General features: G+C 43.7%; 1 protein-coding gene across 2 annotated transcripts in view; it reads right to left on the reverse strand.

The window, feature by feature from the left end:
* Positions 1–2,038: 2,038 nt before the first annotated feature.
* Positions 2,039–17,530, reverse strand: part of zcchc2 (zinc finger, CCHC domain containing 2) — a 29,822-nt gene continuing 14,330 nt past the window's right edge. Inside the window, exons 6-14 of one of the 2 annotated variants that reach the window (XM_046061105.1) lie at positions 14,259–14,362; positions 12,263–12,325; positions 10,345–10,405; positions 9,965–10,085; positions 8,739–8,806; positions 8,368–8,402; positions 6,874–6,990; positions 5,132–6,751; positions 2,039–4,284 (exon numbers count right to left, since the gene is read on the reverse strand). In XM_046061105.1, the coding sequence (XP_045917061.1) occupies positions 4,223–4,284; positions 5,132–6,751; positions 6,874–6,990; positions 8,368–8,402; positions 8,739–8,806; positions 9,965–10,085; positions 10,345–10,405; positions 12,263–12,325; positions 14,259–14,362 (2,251 nt within the window). In that variant the 3' untranslated portion in view covers positions 2,039–4,222. Of the gene's footprint in view, positions 4,285–5,131; positions 6,752–6,873; positions 6,991–8,331; positions 8,403–8,738; positions 8,807–9,964; positions 10,086–10,344; positions 10,406–12,262; positions 12,326–14,258; positions 14,363–17,530 lie in introns of both variants that reach the window. The other variant, XM_046061100.1, reaches the window with a different exon arrangement.

Genomic DNA, 17,530 nt, shown 5'->3' on the forward strand with positions numbered 1-17,530 from the left:
ATTGTCTCCAGGTGTGTGCCACTGCTGGAGAGGCAGGGTGGAGCCTACCTGAGAGGGTGAAACTAGACTGTGGCATTACTAGGCCAAAAGCCATCAGAACAAGAAAATAGAGGAAATAAAGCCACACAGGCTAACTAATTCACTGATATACAAGCTTAAATTTAAACAGCTAGCCTTGTTATCAAACTGGAACCATTGTTAATATTTAGTTTGATCAGTGTTATTAAGCAGCTAGCTATCAATACACAAACACGATAGTTTTTTGTTTGTAAAGGTGACGGGGGCAAAACTCCCCTAAACAGATGAGAAAGTCTGAGCACATTGTTCAGTCTTCTCCAGAGCAGCCTTTACTGCCAGTTAACAATCTGAGGAGTCATCAGTCAGATGGACACCGAGCTTTATTGGGACATTAAGCCTTTCATTCACAAACACCTCAGAAGAAAAACCTTCTGGATATTCACTCTGTCACATCACAGAATACCAACAGCAACTTCTAACGACATTTTCTCACATCGTTTTTGTATTACAAACGAATTATGGATTATCCAGAGATACCCAGACCCCCAGACCTCTTTTTTCCTTTTCTTCGTTTTTGGTTTAAAACGACAAACGGGAAAAAAAAGGTGGTTTTCTCATTTGTTCGCTTAATGGTTCAAACGAAAAAACAAACTATCAAAACGAACACGGACCCTCATCACATCACAGTGGTAGACACAAACTTCTTATATTGAAAGAAGCTGGCCATGTGCTAAAAAAACCTCAGCTTAAACCATAGTTTCCCTTGTTATTCATCCAGCTTTTAATGTTTCTAATGTACAAATGTGTTTCTCATGTAAAAATAGATTTCAAAGAGCTTTTATTGGATGTCATATCATGGGATATAAGGAAACTGGAGATTGTTGTTTGAGGGTGACCACCTTTACAGATTTACATACAATATCTCACATGGTCTCTACCCCTGGCATCTCCTGACAGTCACTTTAAGCATTCAGGAAAAGATGTATGCATAGAATTTAATGTAACTAATGCACTGACAGCAGGTTGAGCAGTAATGGCACACAAAAACAAGCAGAGCGTCCACAAAGCCTGAAAACAACCAGGGTGCAGCCTGGGGGCCACAGACCAACTCAACCACGGCCAACACAGCTGGATAAAATGGAATGATCAGGCTGAAAAACACCTTTTAACCACGAGAACAACTCATTATTACATTTTATTTCATCATACACATATGGTATGTTACTGAACCTTTTTAGCGTCAAAGCTTTAGCTCAACAGGCTACTCATGCTGCTACCTAGCTAGGTTTATTTCTCAGCATCAACGTGGGGACAATGTTAGCTAGCTCCTGTCGGCTCCACCTCTGCAGAGAAAGTCTAGATTTTTGCTTTTCGCAAAATTGTGCCTTTGTTTCTGAGGGGCATTTTAATAGTCAAAACATAGCCATTACGACCAAGCTCACAACCCTGCCTAGCTAGTAAGCTAGACAGCGTGTGCAGCGAGGTTGAAAAAAAATTCAATGTTATTTTCTGTGTCTTTATATCCAGCAGCAACTAGCTGGTTGACTTTAGCACTGCTGCTGCTTCAGGTAACAGGTACTACCTAGCTACATGAGGTAGCCACTGTTGATGTAGCTAATGAGAGGAAGGATTGGCTAGGAGAGGTCAGCGACTGCACCACTGCCATGAAAAGTGACACGATCAAATAAAAATGAACTGAAAACATTGTTGAAATAACATTACATAATAATGAGCTGAGATTAAATAGCGAAGTAGGTAATAATAATGAATGAAACAGTAGTTGATGAAATGCACATTGGGCTCCACATTCTCACACTGCATCCATTCATTACTTTTGTACTTTTTACTGTTTTCTAAAATAAACCCCTCAGAGAATGTTCATTAGCTCGTCACTTCACATCACACTATAGATGGTTTTGTGTGTATCCACAGAGGGATCGGAGTTCAAGATGTAGTCAAGTGTCTCTCAGGTTTGTCAGACATCTTCGGTCAGTTTTGTGGTAATAAAAACAAAAACATACATATTTCAGATATATTTATTATATAAAAGTCATTTACTGCCCTCCTCTGTGTTTCAGCTTCAACGCACTGTGACATCCTGCTCTCTTATAGGCTTAATATGGAACCAGCTGCGAACAGTTAACTCTTTCAGAGGTGATCTGACATACAAATACAGCTGCCAGATGAAACAAACTTTACAGTATTAATATACCAAAAGGGTAGGAAAGTAGTGTTTATCTTGTCTGAGCTTTTTTTCCCCACTATAGAAATATCTTCACGACTTGTCTTTAATGCGTCAGTACGCTTCAAACAGAGTCCGACAATTTGCTTAACTTTCCAAAGTCGACTTTACATGTGGAGGTGTGACAGCAGGCAGAGCTTGAATTCTCAAGAGCTCTTTTTTCATTGTTCACACAACTACTTCCATCACTCACAACAACCAAGTGCTACACCAAGAATGTTTTTCCAAAGTGTGTGCCATTTTTCCTTCTTTGTGTCGAGGCACCACACAGTCTGGTGTTTAACAGGTGGATCTGTGTCACTTTAAGCACAGTCTTCATCTTCCAAATAAAACACTGAATCCATGAAATAAAGTCACCCATGCACAAACACTTTTACTTTGCTGCTACAGCCTTACTTGGTCTGGTATAGACCAAATGGTGGCTATTGGTAGCAGCCTTTGGATAGATGTTAGTTTGTAGTTACCCGGTCACTTCACTAACTTTATAATTGTTCTCTAGAATTAAACATCCTGTAAATGTCACTTCTGGGCACAATTCAGCAAATGTTACAGTCTTACTTGGGAACATCATCTTCCAAAAAACCAGCTACCTAGCTACCGTCAGGAAAAAATGTGACAGAATTGCAGCATCAGGTGTGGATGAGACTGACACAGCTGTGCAGTTGTTGTAAGAGGACTTAACCCCACTCAAATAAACTGGCGTATTTCTTCAATTGACGTGGAAAGGGTTAACTTTAATGGTTCTGGCAATCACCACTGCAGCTTCTGTTTAGGATAAAACAGACATCAAGAGACAAGGTAACCCCTCGCCCAGCCAGAAAATGATCAACATGCTGAATTAAAAATGAGTGAAAAAATGATTTTCAGGCTAACAAGACACTAGCCTGGACGCTCCTGGAGAGAGACTGAGGCCTTTACATGGTGGGTGCTAGTTTGTTTGAAGCAAACTGAGGCCTTAGTACCACCCAGCAGGGCTGAACAGTTTTAAAGCCTGTCTTGAGGACGACAAAAGATTACAAGTGCCCAAACAGGATAATGGCTTTAGACTAAACAAAACCGCTTGCTCTTGACCAAAGGGGAGAAGTGATCTGACTACTGTCAGTGTACTCATCTGGGATGGTGGTAGAATGATTTCCTGCTTAAACTGAACTTTAAGTTACACCACAGTGAGGTCTCACTCTCTAAACTATTAACCATAAAAAGCATTTTCACACCTGAAATACTAATTTATACTGAAATAGTCAAAATGATGGATTTGCTCTCTGATGGTGAAAAATTAATAAATGCTTATAGGCTTGGTTGTGGTGCGGACCGTTTTAGTGCACTCGTGTTCCTGCCTTGCTGTAGTGCATTTCAAGTAAAACTATTTTAAAATGGGAAAAAAAATACATTACAAAGCTGCAGTTACCTTCCAACTGAACACAATCGAGTGACAAACACACTTTGACACGGTCAGGTTCCTTAAACGAGGTGTACATTCAGAAACCTTACAGCTTATTAAAATGAAAACAAACCTAAAAGCCATTTTGTTACATTACTTTTTTGATTCTTGTTTTAATCTCTGAAACTGCTGTACAATTCTGTCAGACAAAAAAATTCTAGTTGAACAGTAATAATGAGGAAAAAGCATAAATATGCTGTTTTAGAAATAAAGGTAAGAACCTTACTCTCCACTTAAATGTAAAAACAGAAAATTAAATCTAGGAACATCCTAATAATTAAGTAATAAGTTAATTGTTTCCAACCCTCAGTGCAAAAATATCGATAAGAAACTGAAAGGGTGTTCATGAGACAGTGAATCATCTCCATGGGAACCACATTTCCTCAGGCACATGTACTTCAGCTTCATGGCAGGTCCTTGGCAGGTCACCCTCTCTTTTTGACATGAAGTCCACAGGGAGAAACCAGAGGACCATCGCTGTGGAAAGACCAGAGAATCTCGCCTTCGTCCTTTCCTCTTCTTCAGTCGGCATTGTCAAGTGCTTCTGAAATGTGGGAGGCTGCGTACTTTAACCGGAAGCCACCTGCAAAGTGAAGACCAACACACAAGCCACCACATGCACACAGACAGAGATGCATCCAAACACACACAGGATATACAATCAGTGGACAGCTGAAAAAAGTCTGAACATTACTGAAGGCCAGTGGGGGCCCTGAATGCTGTCAGGCTGTTTAGCTTGGGATGAACATGTGGTATACACTTTTTGGCTCTCTGTTTCTGTACTATCCTGGCACTTGCTGGTTGGCTACGGCTTCATTTCTCAATGCAAATCAAACTGCAGGGAGTTTTCAAAGGACACCACGTCCGCTATTATTTTTATTTTAATGTAAAGTTACTGTGCTGCATGAGAGGCTGTTCAATTTTTAGTTTAGAGACGAGTTGTAAGCCAGTTTCATGAGGTGCTTCAGGTAAAGTGTGGGCCTAAAATGCTGTCTCATATTTTGCTACTTCTTAAAACAGGTGAAACACTCAGACCTGCTGCATGCTGCTTTTTCAATTTGGCTGGTTTCAACGCAAACCAGGGGCTGGCACCGGCATGGTACTCATGGCGTAATCACTCACAGTGGCCTGTGATGTAGCCAAAACAAACTTTATTCTTGTCCCTGATAGCTGTGCCATGTTTTTCTTTCTCTGGCATTTATACCAGGTGAGAACACTCACATTCGGACTCCTACTCCTTGTTATTTGGTGCAATTTGAATGTTCCAGTGGCACAGCTTCTCTTCTGGCCAAATAAACTGAAGGAGGTAAGCCACCAGAGCTGAAATTAAACAGCTCCAAATACAGCTACTGAGGACAGGCCTAACTTTTCTGGGGAGGAAGGAAACTAAGGGGTCCTCTGTTTCTCCCTGTTCCGTGAGGCTGCACTACCTTGCTGTGTGGAGTCTATGGAGGGTTGGCTGCAGTCCAGAGCGTAATGGCCGCTCACACCACAGTTATAACAGGACACATTGCCGTTCTTCTTATTGACTCCAGCTCCCCCCAGTGTAGCAGCAGGCAGCATCCCCAGAGGATTTGAGTACACATGCTGGTAGACACGGTGGCAGAACGACGGTGCCATCTGCTGCTGGATGTTGTAGTTTGCAGCTGCCGCGGCTGCCACTACCGCGGCCTGGGTGCCCAGCATCTGTGACGGCACGTCTGCATGGCTGTGAGAGTGCGTGTGGAGGGGGCCATAGGGAGGTGGGTGTGCAGGAGGTGGAGCGGTGGGGAAGAAGGGAGACAGGGTGGCAGCGCCGTTGGCCTGGTGAGGAGACTGGGAATGGGTGAGGTAACTGTTACTGCACAGGCTTGTGAGCTGGAAAAGAGGCGGCGGGACACTGAACACCTGCCGTGCTGGTGCTGCCATTTGGTGGGCAGGGAAGAACAAGGGCGCCTGGCAGCCTGAGGCGCCGCCCACTCCACTGTTGTTACTGCCACTAGCCCGGCCGCCGCAGTTGTTATGACAACCACAGGTCCCGCAGCCCACTGGCGGCTGCTGCTGTGGTGCGGGGGGTGTGGGTGTTGGCAACTGTTGTTGCTGGGGTTGCTGAAAACTAATAGGGTTGCCAGGGGCAACAGGGGCACTTCCACAGGAAGCGCTGCTGTTGCTGTAGGACGTGCAGTCGCTGTGTGCCGTGCTGTGAGTGAGCGCTGGGCTAGGACTGGGGGCAGGTCCAGGGGTGTGGGTGGGCACAGCTGGAGGAACAGCTGCTTGAACGTGTCCAGGAGATGGAGTGACTCCAGTGGCCACAGGTGCTCCTACAGCAGACGTAACAGGGGGCAGGCAGTAGGGGGAAGGCAAACCAGTCGGTATGGTTAAGCCCGGGCTGGCATGTGGGCTCTCCACATGCGGCAGGGAGGAGGCCATGCCTGGGCCAACACTGGCCAGGTCTTGGCAGGCCAGAGACTGCTGTAGAGGAGGAGGGTAGGATGTGGGGCCAGGAGACATAACACTCATGGCTCTTACAGGAGCCTGGTGTGAAGCCTGCTGGCCAGTAGGAGCAGAACCACCCCTCGAGGCGCCATCAGTGCCACCCTGGCTGTGAGACAGAGCTGTTTTGAACCTCTGAACCAGAGGCTGCACAGCAGGACTTCCTGAAGGGTGACCAACAGGTGGAATACCAAACATTGGGTGCATGTCCCTTTTCTCTTGGTCTCCCACCATTCCAGGGCCTGGGACAGCTGGAGGCACTAGGGGCATCTGCATTATCAGAGTCCCAGACGAGGGCTTCACATCGGGGACAATACTTTGGCTGAGAGGGGGGACCAGTGGAAGTGGAGAGTCAGCGGCCCCGTTGGGGAGCACATAGGGCAGAGACCGCATGAAAGACAGAGGGGGAAACTCTGTGCTGGTGTCTGGGAAGAGTGGCTCCATCTGGGCCTGGTGGTTGTTGGAAGACAGAGGGTGGACAGAGGGGACCTCTCCCACAACAGCTAGATCAGTCTGGTGGGCGAAGAACACATCAGGAACCAGACCTTTGCTGGAGTCATCAGAGTGGCTGTCTGTATCTAACAGAGAAACAATACTAGGTCAGCGTCAGCCCATGTTACATCGACATCCTCATGACAGCCGTGTGCATCACACAATCTTTAACTCATCAGGTGTACTGCATACACAGTGTGTGTGTTACCTTTGTTGTTGTCATCCTCACTGTCCATGCTCTCTGGTCCTCGGTGTTGAGGGCTGGATGGAGAGCTGTAGCTTTCTGATGATGTTTCACCAAAGGTATCTGGACCAGAACCTCCATCTGCAACAGCATCAGTGGTCAAACTCCAGACAAGTCAAACTTTACATAATGTTAAGGTTGAATGTGTGTTTAATTACATGAAGCGGAGCTGTGTGTGTGTGTGTGCAGTTTGGCGCTGCGAGGAATAGGGTCCGCCATCATTTTTAGCAGTAAAAAGATATTTATTTGTCATATATAACAGACCAGGTGGATTTGTGATAGTAATGTGAAAATGATTTGATATTTGGCCTCGAGTAGGGATGGGGATCGAGACCCGGTTCCAAAATTTCTCAGAACCCTAAAATCAATAAGGTTCGAGCTTATCGATACTGCTATCGAGACTTGCGGTCTATGATGTAACGTTATGTCTCGAGTGTCAAATGTGATTTAATTTGAAACGCAATGGATAAGAAAATCATCAGGCTGCAGTCCCTGCCTGCTCTCTGTCGGCTCACACACACACACACACACACACACACACACAGCGGCAACAGAGCGAGAGGCTGCGCCGTCGCGGTGGAATACGGTGAGGGTTAAGTTAGCTCAAAACTACTGTAACGTTAGTTGATGACAGCTACACTCGTTACTGTAAGTACGTGCGATAAAACCTTCGCAAGTAAAAAGACAATACTTTATCAATACCCCTGTCTGTAAGGTAACGTTAAACATGTAGAAATGGTTAATCAACTCTGTCCTCAGTATCTCATCCTGTATGTTTTATACAAGCACAGCTAACCCTAGCTTGGCATTAGCCAAATGTTAAAAACAAGCTAAATAGAAAGCTGTCTGTCTGGAGCAGAGACTGGTCTGTAGTGTTAAAAACTCAGCTGCTGGCTGAGACAAACCAGCCGCTCCTCCTTCTACCTGGTAACGTTACCTGCAGCCAGCGAGAGAGGAGGAGGGACTGATACAGACTGATGTTGTTCTTTCTAAACGTCACTCACTACTTGTGATGTCAGATAAAGTTACTGAGTTACTTTGCTGTTGTAAACATTAATGTTGCTGCTCTAGAAACAACATTTAGCTGTATTTAAAATATTAAATTAAAAACAACCAGGCAGTTAATATGTACACTTTAATATATGTTTATTTATCGCAAGTGATATGTCATCTCAATATATTTTCGCTCAATACGTTATCGCACAGTGAATATTTTCCTCATAACCTGCAGGCCTACCTCATGCCCGTTGTGTCTGGTCTTACCAAATAACCATCACTAAATACTAGTAAAGTATCGATAGTGGTATCGATAAAGAATCGGATCATTAAGCAGTCTCAATAAGGGTATCAATATCAATAAAAATTAACGATCCTCATCCCTAGTCTCGAGTCATTGTGTCACACAGCCATGCAAACACTCACCTTTCCTCTGAGGTGACAGAATGGGTACCAACCTACCGTTGGCTATGAAGGCAGCAGCCTTTCCCTTGTCCCTGAAAAGAGACAAAGACAAGAGATAGGGACAGAGTAATGTCAACAGAGAAGCCCAGTAACAAGGGATACAAAGATGGTAGACGAGTACAGACTGATGGGCTTTTGCCAGTGAGCTGCAATAACATAAGCAGCTAATATTAGTGACACTATGTCAATACACATCACATGATCAAATCATTCTGATGTTAACATGTTCAAAAATCCATAGGTTTTGATCTAAACATACAGTGTAAGCATGACTTCTTATTTTTATATTTATTAACAATATATTTTTTTAACAGTTTCACCCGCCAGCACTGATAGCTGTAAAGTTAGCATAGCTGTCGCTGACCCACCTGTCTGTGGGCAGGCCTCTGCTCTTTGTTTGAGCGACTGGGTGGCTTCTTTTTTCGGTGTCCGGGTGCTGTGATGAGGATAGACAGTCAAAACAGCTTCACAAGTTTCAACCAAAGCCTTCAACACAGTTAGGTTTACAGAGAATTCCTTGGGGATACAGGATGGCCAGCATCACTGTGTTCTCTCGGTACCACTGTGTAACATGGTCAAAAGCCCAAATCATGTTGTTAAAGAGACACTACAAAGTTACAAACTACTACCATACCATGCATTAATGGAAGGGGGACAGAGGGGCACTGTATCGTTGCTCATGGGAATAGTCTTTTGAGGAAAGGGAAATTCTGTGCTACAAAAATTGCTTAAGATACATTTACTATGTATGTAACTTGTAAAAAAAGACAACCTTAAATACACTGTCTAGAATATGATTTGCTATGATGATTGCCATTACAAGAACAAACAGACAAAAAAGACGTTTGGAAAAGCACACACGTCTGGCAGCACAGAGGCATTCAGTGTTAAGCCTCTATTGTAATGGTGGCACAGAACAGAGAAGGGATGTGCTCTGTCAGCAGCGTGCCGCCTGTCTCATGCATACACAGTCTTGAATTATATCAGTGAGATTGGTGCCGAGTACTCCCATTCATGTGGCAGTGTGTGACACATTCTACCAAACGCACGCACATGCACACACAGCTGTCTCACTGCAACAGAGGAATAGCTGTGTTAACTAAATCCTACAGGCCTTCATGTATCTCGCCATGTAATGACTAACTAGTGTTCATGGACTCCCTGTGACTGGGATGTGGAGCTTCACAGCTGAGTTAATCATTAGACCCACTCTGCTGCCGTTACAGAAGCAATCATGTTGACCCAGCAAGGCCTTCAGCCCAAAAATCACCAAGACATCTGATTGGTGTTTTGATTTGTAAATGCACTTTCTAAACACCATATTAGTATGATGCCAGCAATGCCTTGTGCAGTGATTATTATTAATGTTAAAGGCTGGAACTGGACATTATACATTTGAAGGACAGCAAATGTCCAAACAAATGTATAAAGACGACATGAATCTGTGTACAGAGCACATAAAAGTTTGTCTCTGGCCTGTATTTCACTGGTGTATAGATGGACTGCAGATAAAGAATAAAGTGAATGCAGCAGTAGAAAGATATCTGGCCTTAGTCCTCCTGCTGCCCAGCCATGTCCAGTCATCATCCCTCACCTGTTCAGCCTTCTGGCTGCTCCTCAGTGTACAGCTCTTTCTCCTCTCTGCTGGGCCGTTGAGCTCTGCAGCGTGCCCCCCCCTCCAAATATCCCCCTGGGAGGCTTTGGCACTAGAGAGACTGGTGGAGAAGAGAGGAACAGCACACCATAAAGATCTCTCAGCATGTTCCACTGCTGATACTGAACTTATTTCTCTTAAGGTTAGACTCAATATGTTTTAATCCTTTCATCTATAGAACTCTAAGTCTTGCTGGGGATGTAAGTAAACACCTTTGCTCAGTAATTATACAATGTATCTATAGTAGTATTACACTGTTTGCTACTTTTATCGTGGGGATGAAGACAGTTCTGATGCAGATCAGACCACAATCTACTTACCCCTGACATGGACTCTTGGTCCCATGCTTTTTCTTGTGTCCCTGAACATACAACTCCAAATCTGGGAGAAACATCAATAATAATTTAAATATTACTAATTATTTCCCACTGTGACAGGATGCAGAAGAGATATTGAAAAGACACAGAACAGCAGCAATCGCATCAGTATCACTTTCTATCTTAAAAATCTGTTACTGCTAAACCCTAGAACCCCAAAGAAACCTACACAAGACGTACTACTCTACCACCAACCTGAAAACTACGTTATGTCAAAGCAGCTGTTCAAGCGAGACGCTGACGTATACAGGGTTTTTCCTGCACGAGGTGGCCACCTACGTCAGATGTGGTCCAGCTCTGACGGTGTCTTCAGGGTGAACAGCTCTGCACTTTGTGGATTTCTATCATTTGTACCTGCAGCATCATGCTGACGTGGGGACACTATCATAATCAGCACAGTGCGCAGGGAATGACGCTGCCAAAACTTACAGAGAGGAAGAACAGAGCAATCTGATTGGCTGGACCACAGCAACAAGTATCACTGAAGAAACTGAACTGCTTCTCCTGCTGTTCATGTTTTGATACAGTTTTATATCACCAGCAGGCATTATAAAACTGTCTTTTAAAAGTGTGAGGGGATTACTTAAATACAATTATTTAAATTTTTTTAATGCTTCAAAAACAGTTTTGTCAGCAGAATATTCAGTATTTCAGTATTTGATGTTCTCTGTCTCAAACAGAGCTTAACCAGTTTATGTGACCTGTTTGAAGTTTTCTTTAGTGTCCCAGTAATATTTGTTATTACTCAGATGAATATTTAATATCAGGTGCAAGAGGACCCTGAACTACTGTATACATGAAAACAGGAGCTGATGTTATATTTTATTTGACAACATGCTGTTTAACTGTGTCAATGAACACATTAGATTTATGTTGTATTTTATGTTGAACATTATTCTTATTTTATTATAAAATATGCTTTAAGGTGATAACTATCGTTTTCTACAATCATATCATTAAAACTCTAAAAGCGTTTGTTTGAACCAGTTGAAGGTGCAGTACACATGTACGTGTGTGCACGTGATCAGTATGGTACCACCTCAGCCTCAGTTTGAGACAGGGAACACCCTGATATAGACAAATATATTACACTGAACTACAAAAACTACAACTCATCATTAAAGATAGAGATACCCTTTCAAATGAAATCAAATATGTCATTTTATTATTTCTGATGTTAAAGGAGACACAAACAGGAAAGGACAACTTTTATATAACCTAAAGAGTCTGTTACCATCAGCAGTCTCAGTTTACTGTTGCCAGAGCACTTTTATCCAGAAAGTGGGACACTGAGAAACATGTTTGTACCAGTTAAGCAGTTAAGTACAGCGCTGACATTTTTCACCATATGCCTGAATGTAAAGCCTACTGGAACAACCTCCAGCCATCATAAACCCTCAGAAAGGCTCCGTGCTGCTGAGAGGCCTGTTTAATGACTTCTTTGTGCTAACCTACGCTACACATGACCTCTCTCTGTACTGCACACACATATGAAGTCATTAAGTCCTAAATTCTAGAGAAAGTCGGAGTATGACTGCTAATAATATTTCCACTCACACACACACACACACACACACACACACACACACACACACTTTGCCCCATGGCTTGTTGCTGGGACCACTGAGAAACTACAGTCCATCCCGTAGATCAACAGCTACTCACTGATTTTCCTTATTTGTACCTCTGTGTGAGGTAGGCCAGGGCTGTGGCTTCTGCTGCTCGAGCTGAGCTCAGTCCAGCCCACGATCAGGCAAATATAGCCATGAAATATAGCCTTTCCAATGGCCTCCAAAAATAAATGCTAGTTTACTGTGAAGCCACTGGGGGAAATGAGTGGATTCACTTCCCCTGAGCTCACCTTCCTCCTGACTGGAGGCATCAGAGCAGTCTCCCTGGTAGGCCTTACCCAGCTGGCAGTTACCTGTAAAGAAGAAGACAGCAGTAAGAACCTGTAGATGTATGAACCGGTGTGTTTGTGTGGATGAACCGTGTCATCTGTTGACCTTCTAGTTGGTCTTCATTCTGATAAATAATGTGTGCTGGAAGTCGAGTTAAATATTTAATACCTACTTTTCTATTCAATACATATATTATAGGTTTTGTTGTACTAAATGTTCAAAGTAGAACTTTTTAGGTTTTAAGTACTTTGGTAATTAGTCTACTTTAGTTCACCTCAGTAACAAGATCACACCCAGGAACATATAGTGAATATTTAATGTCTGGTTTTGTATTTTTCAGAGAAACACAGAGTCATTACGTTACAAGTCGCGACACAGTGGTTATTTTACAAGTGCGGACCAGGTAAAGTGGCAGTGAACACAATAGTGCAGATGTAATTCGTTAGCTACCATGTTGATTTTGTTTTGAAAGGCTAACATGCGGCACAGCTGCTGCTGTGAATGGAATCATGGGAGGAAAAGTCCAGAAGACAAGTTCTGGACCCCCCCAGCCTCCACTTAGGCAGAATTCCGGTATAAAATATATATCGGTATTTTCTGCTAACAGTACCGGGATTGGGTCCATATCGCCCAGCCCTATTACCTGTATTTGGTAAAACCTCCAGTGTAGACACAAATGTATGTCAACAACAGTCCAACAAGAAACCAGCTAAAGGCATTAAAAAAACACCACTCCACACCTGAAACTGTTTAATACTCCTGATATTCTGACACTGTCAGCTGGCAAAAAGCTTTCTTCATGGCTTCACCAACAGCAGATGTCCCTCCATATCTGATGAAAGTGAAAAAATGTTCCCTGTGCTGTCTAGGTGTTCTGGTCTTCTATGTATTACGAGGTTCCAGGTGCCTGGCCCACAACCTAATAACCCTGTCGTGTGCATTCTGACTGTAGAAATTATGTTACTGCTAACCCAGCAGTGCCTGGGCACATAAACAACTATTCAAATAACGATTATGGATGCTGCTATTTTAAGAAACCAACAACTGCAACTATCTGATGGTTATAGATGGCTCAATGCTGCAGTAATGCTCTTGCTCTTTAAAACTGCAATTTTCCACCAAATGTATTTACTCAACATAAACATAAGTCGTCACCTGAAAACTAGAATATCCGCCCCGTGGTCAGGTTGCAGTCAATCCATCCAGACTCGTAATATAAATAGTGAATACTTGGAAGGAGCTGAATAAAAAAGTTTTTTTTTTTGGCTCAGCTATATTGATGATACATAGGTATGATTTCATTCAGAGGCTTTATTAGCTAAACAGGTACACATGTACTTAATTATCATGTAAAGATGGATTCTTACAGTCCAGCTACACAACATGTGCAGCTGTTTTCTGTTAGATGTGAAGCCTCTCTATAAGCACGTCACGTGACTTTGATGACGCTCGACTTTCAGCCCCCCACCCTCTCTGTTCCTGAGTAATGATGTTAAATAATGGCCAGGACGTATGATGTTACATTGAAGTTGACTTTGACCTTCTGGGTAAAAAATATCATCACCACCTCATCTGGGTGAAATTACGTCATAATTTCTTGATTCTTATAGCCAGAATAAAAACGTCATGGGTTGTGCACGGCCCAGGACTGGGGGGCTCTGCAGCGGGTGATTAAAACTGCTCAGAAGATCATTGGTACCCATCTCCCGAGCATCAGTTAAATTCACAGCTGTCACCGGTGCGAAGGTGTAAATATGGATCAAAGAAACGCGGTTTGACTTGCTCTAGAAGAAGATATCAGTGAGTGCACTGTGAAACGGAGGAACGAGTATGTGGTGTCCTTGTGAGGAGGTCAGATCGGTGAGACAACAGGAAAGCTGAACTGTTACTTGTTCCAGGGGCTGGCTTTAAAAAACATTAACATAGCTGAAGAAGGAGCACGTTTTTTAAACTCACATCTGCAGCAGGTAGGTTTTGTAGAGTAACTGGAGTCACAGTTGAAGAAGCTGCAGACCTTCCTGGTCTGTCTGAAGACCGGAGGAGCCGACAGGAACCTTTCCCTAAAGGGGACAGAACAGAGGAAACGGCTATTAGGGTTTCTGTCAGGGGCAAGCAGAACACAATGCATAAAGATCCATCTTCTCTAAATATTATGTTCACTTCTTAGTCTGTATCCATGGCAATGGCAGCGCGTGTAGACGCAGCGACCAGTAGCTCCCTTAATTTTTGCTATTATTTTTGCTTTTAATCTGTTTTTTTCCTCCTTTTTTATGGAAACTTGTCTAATTATGATCACCTATGACAGAAATACATTAATCAATATTGGAAAAGAAAGTGCGGGGACTGGACTGAGTGCAACGGATCTGGAAACGATAACTAGCAACGGCATCTCCCGACAAAACAAGCAGACAAGCTGAAGGAAACATTGGAGAAGGAAGAGAGGAAAGAGAGCGGGGAGAAGAGTGAAATTAAATAAGTTCGAACCAAAGGCTTTCCCACTGCCGCCTACTCCTGGCTAATGTCGGGTCGTTGGAGAGTAAAAATGAGGAAGTAAGACTAAGGCTTGCTCAGCAATGGGAAAGCAGAGACTGCTGTGCCAGAGACCTGGCTGCACAGCAGCGTACCTGAGGAAGCTGTCACACTTAACGTGAGGAGTTTATTCCGCGCAGACAGGGCACTTGAGTCCGGTAAGACGAGGGGAGGAGGACTGTGTATCTACATAAATAATGCTTGGTGCTCAAACGCAGCTAAAGTGGATGGACAATGTTTATCAGATCTGGAATTTTTAATATTGAGATGTCGGCCATACTATCTGCCCAGAGAATTCTCCAGTGTTTTTGTCGTTGCTGTTAACATTCCTCCAGATGCAAATTAAAAAAAAATGCACTACAGGAACTGTATGAGGTCATCAGCAGTCACATGACAAACCAACCTGATGGTGTTTGTATTGTTGGTGGTGATTTTAATCAAACAAATCCCAGAACAGTATTACCTAAATTCCACCAGCATGTCCACAACCCCACCAGAGGAACAAACACACTGGACCACGTCTACACCAAAATTCCTGGCAGCTACAAAGTCCTCCCCCGTCCCCATTTTGGTTTATCAGACCATATTTCTCTGCTTCTTCAGCCCACTTACACCCAGCTGATTAAAAGGGTCAAGCCAACAGTTAAAACAGTCAAAATGTGGACAGATGAATCTACAGCAGCTCTGCAGGACTGTTTTGGGAGCACAGATTGGAGTATGTTCAGAGAGACCACCGCCCAGGAGAGCCACATCAACTTTAAGGAATATACATCATCAGTGACATCTTACATCAGCAAATGTGTTGATGATGTGGTGATCACTAAAACGATAAAATCATTCCCCAATCAGAAGGCCTGGATGAATGGAGAGGTGAGGGCTCTATCCAGAGCCAGAAAAGCTGCTTTTCTTGGGTGATAAAGAAGCTTACAGCACCACCAGAGCGAGACTGAAAGTTGGCATCAAGGAGGCAAAGCGGAGACATCAGCAGAGGAGAGACCTCAACACCAAAGATATGTGGCAGGCCATCAGAAATATCACAGGCTACAAAAGCAGGAGCTCCCCCGTCATGTGTGAGGCCACATTACCAGATGAACTTCACACCTTTTATGCTCGCTTTGATCTCCTCAACAAGGAGTCAGCTGTAAAGTCTACTCCACCTCCAGAGGACCGGCCACTGTCAGTATCCACAGCAGATGTGAGGAGAGTCCTGCTGAGAGTGAATATGAGTAAATCAGCTGGGCCTGATAACATTCCTGGCGGTATACTAAAAACCTGTGCCAATCAGCTAGTTGATGTTATTACTGACATTTTCAACATCTCACTGTCTCAGGAGAGGGTTCCCACCTGCTTCAAGACAGCCACCATCGTTCCTGTACCTAAAATGTTTGCAGTGTCTAGTCTGAACGACCGCTCTGTGGCACTCACCCCTATTCTAATGAAGTGCTTTGAGAAACTGGTTCTTCAGCACATAAAAAAAAAAAAACAATATCCCAGCCTGGACCCTCAGCAGTTAGCTTTCAGAACCAACAGATCCACAGAGGATGCCATCTCCACTGCCCTCACACACCTTGAGAAAAACAACCCTTACATCAGAATGCTGTTTGTGGATTTCAGCTCAGCATTCAACACAATCTCCCCTATGAAACAGATCAGCAAACCCAGCACTCTGGGTTTAAACACAACACTCTGCAACTTGATATTGGACTTCCTCACAAACAGACCCCAGTCAGTTCGGATTGGCGGACTCACCTCCTCCAGTCTAGTCAACACCGGAGGCCCCCAGGGATGTGTGCTCAGCCCCCTCCTGTTCATGCTGTACACCCTCGACTGCATCCCCCAACATGAAGAGAACTCTGTTGTGAGGTTTGCGGATGACACCACCATCATCGGCCGGATTTCAAACAACGATGAGATTTCATATCGGGAGGCTATTCAAAATCTTGTAGTGGTGCTCAGAGAACAACCTACTGCTCAACATCAGCAAAACCAATGAGCTAATCATTGATTTTAGGAAGAAGGAGATAAAGACACACACTCCTGTCTACATCAGTGGTGCTGAGGTGGGGCAGGTTTCAAGTTTTGGGAATCTGCATCACAGAGAACCTGACATGGTCATCACACATCTCCACACTGGTGAAGAAAACTCAGAAACTACTGTATTTCTTGAGGAAGCTTAAGAAGGCCAAATTCCCACACCAAGTTCTTGTCAGCTTTTACAGAGGAGCAATAGAAAGCATCCTGACTGGAAACATCACAAACTGGTATGGGATGTGCACGGCCCAGGACCAGAGGGCTCTGCAGCGGGTGATTAAAACTGCTCAGAAGATCATTGGTTCTCTGAGATAACTGTTGTTGTGATTTGGCGCTATATAAACAAAAATTTAATTGGTACCCATCTCCCAAGCATCAGTGATATCGGTTTGGTGAGGGGCCTTCGCAGAGCCCAGAGTATACTAAAGGACAGTACCCACCCAGCCACAGCCTGTTCATCCTGCTGCCTTCTGGGGAAGAGATATAGAAGAGCAGCTTTTTCCCCCAACCTATCAGAATTTTAAATTCAAATTCATCCTCAGCACTGCTCCAGTGATGATAGTTTATTTCTGTTACCATTTTTAGGGCCCGAGCACGACCGTGCGAGGTCCCTATTGAATCTGCTCGGATTATTTTTTTTTTTTTTTTTTTTTTTTTTTTTTTTTTTT

This window comes from Micropterus dolomieu, linkage group LG01, assembly GCF_021292245.1.
Source record: "Micropterus dolomieu isolate WLL.071019.BEF.003 ecotype Adirondacks linkage group LG01, ASM2129224v1, whole genome shotgun sequence".
Lineage (NCBI taxonomy): Eukaryota > Metazoa > Chordata > Actinopteri > Centrarchiformes > Centrarchidae > Micropterus > Micropterus dolomieu.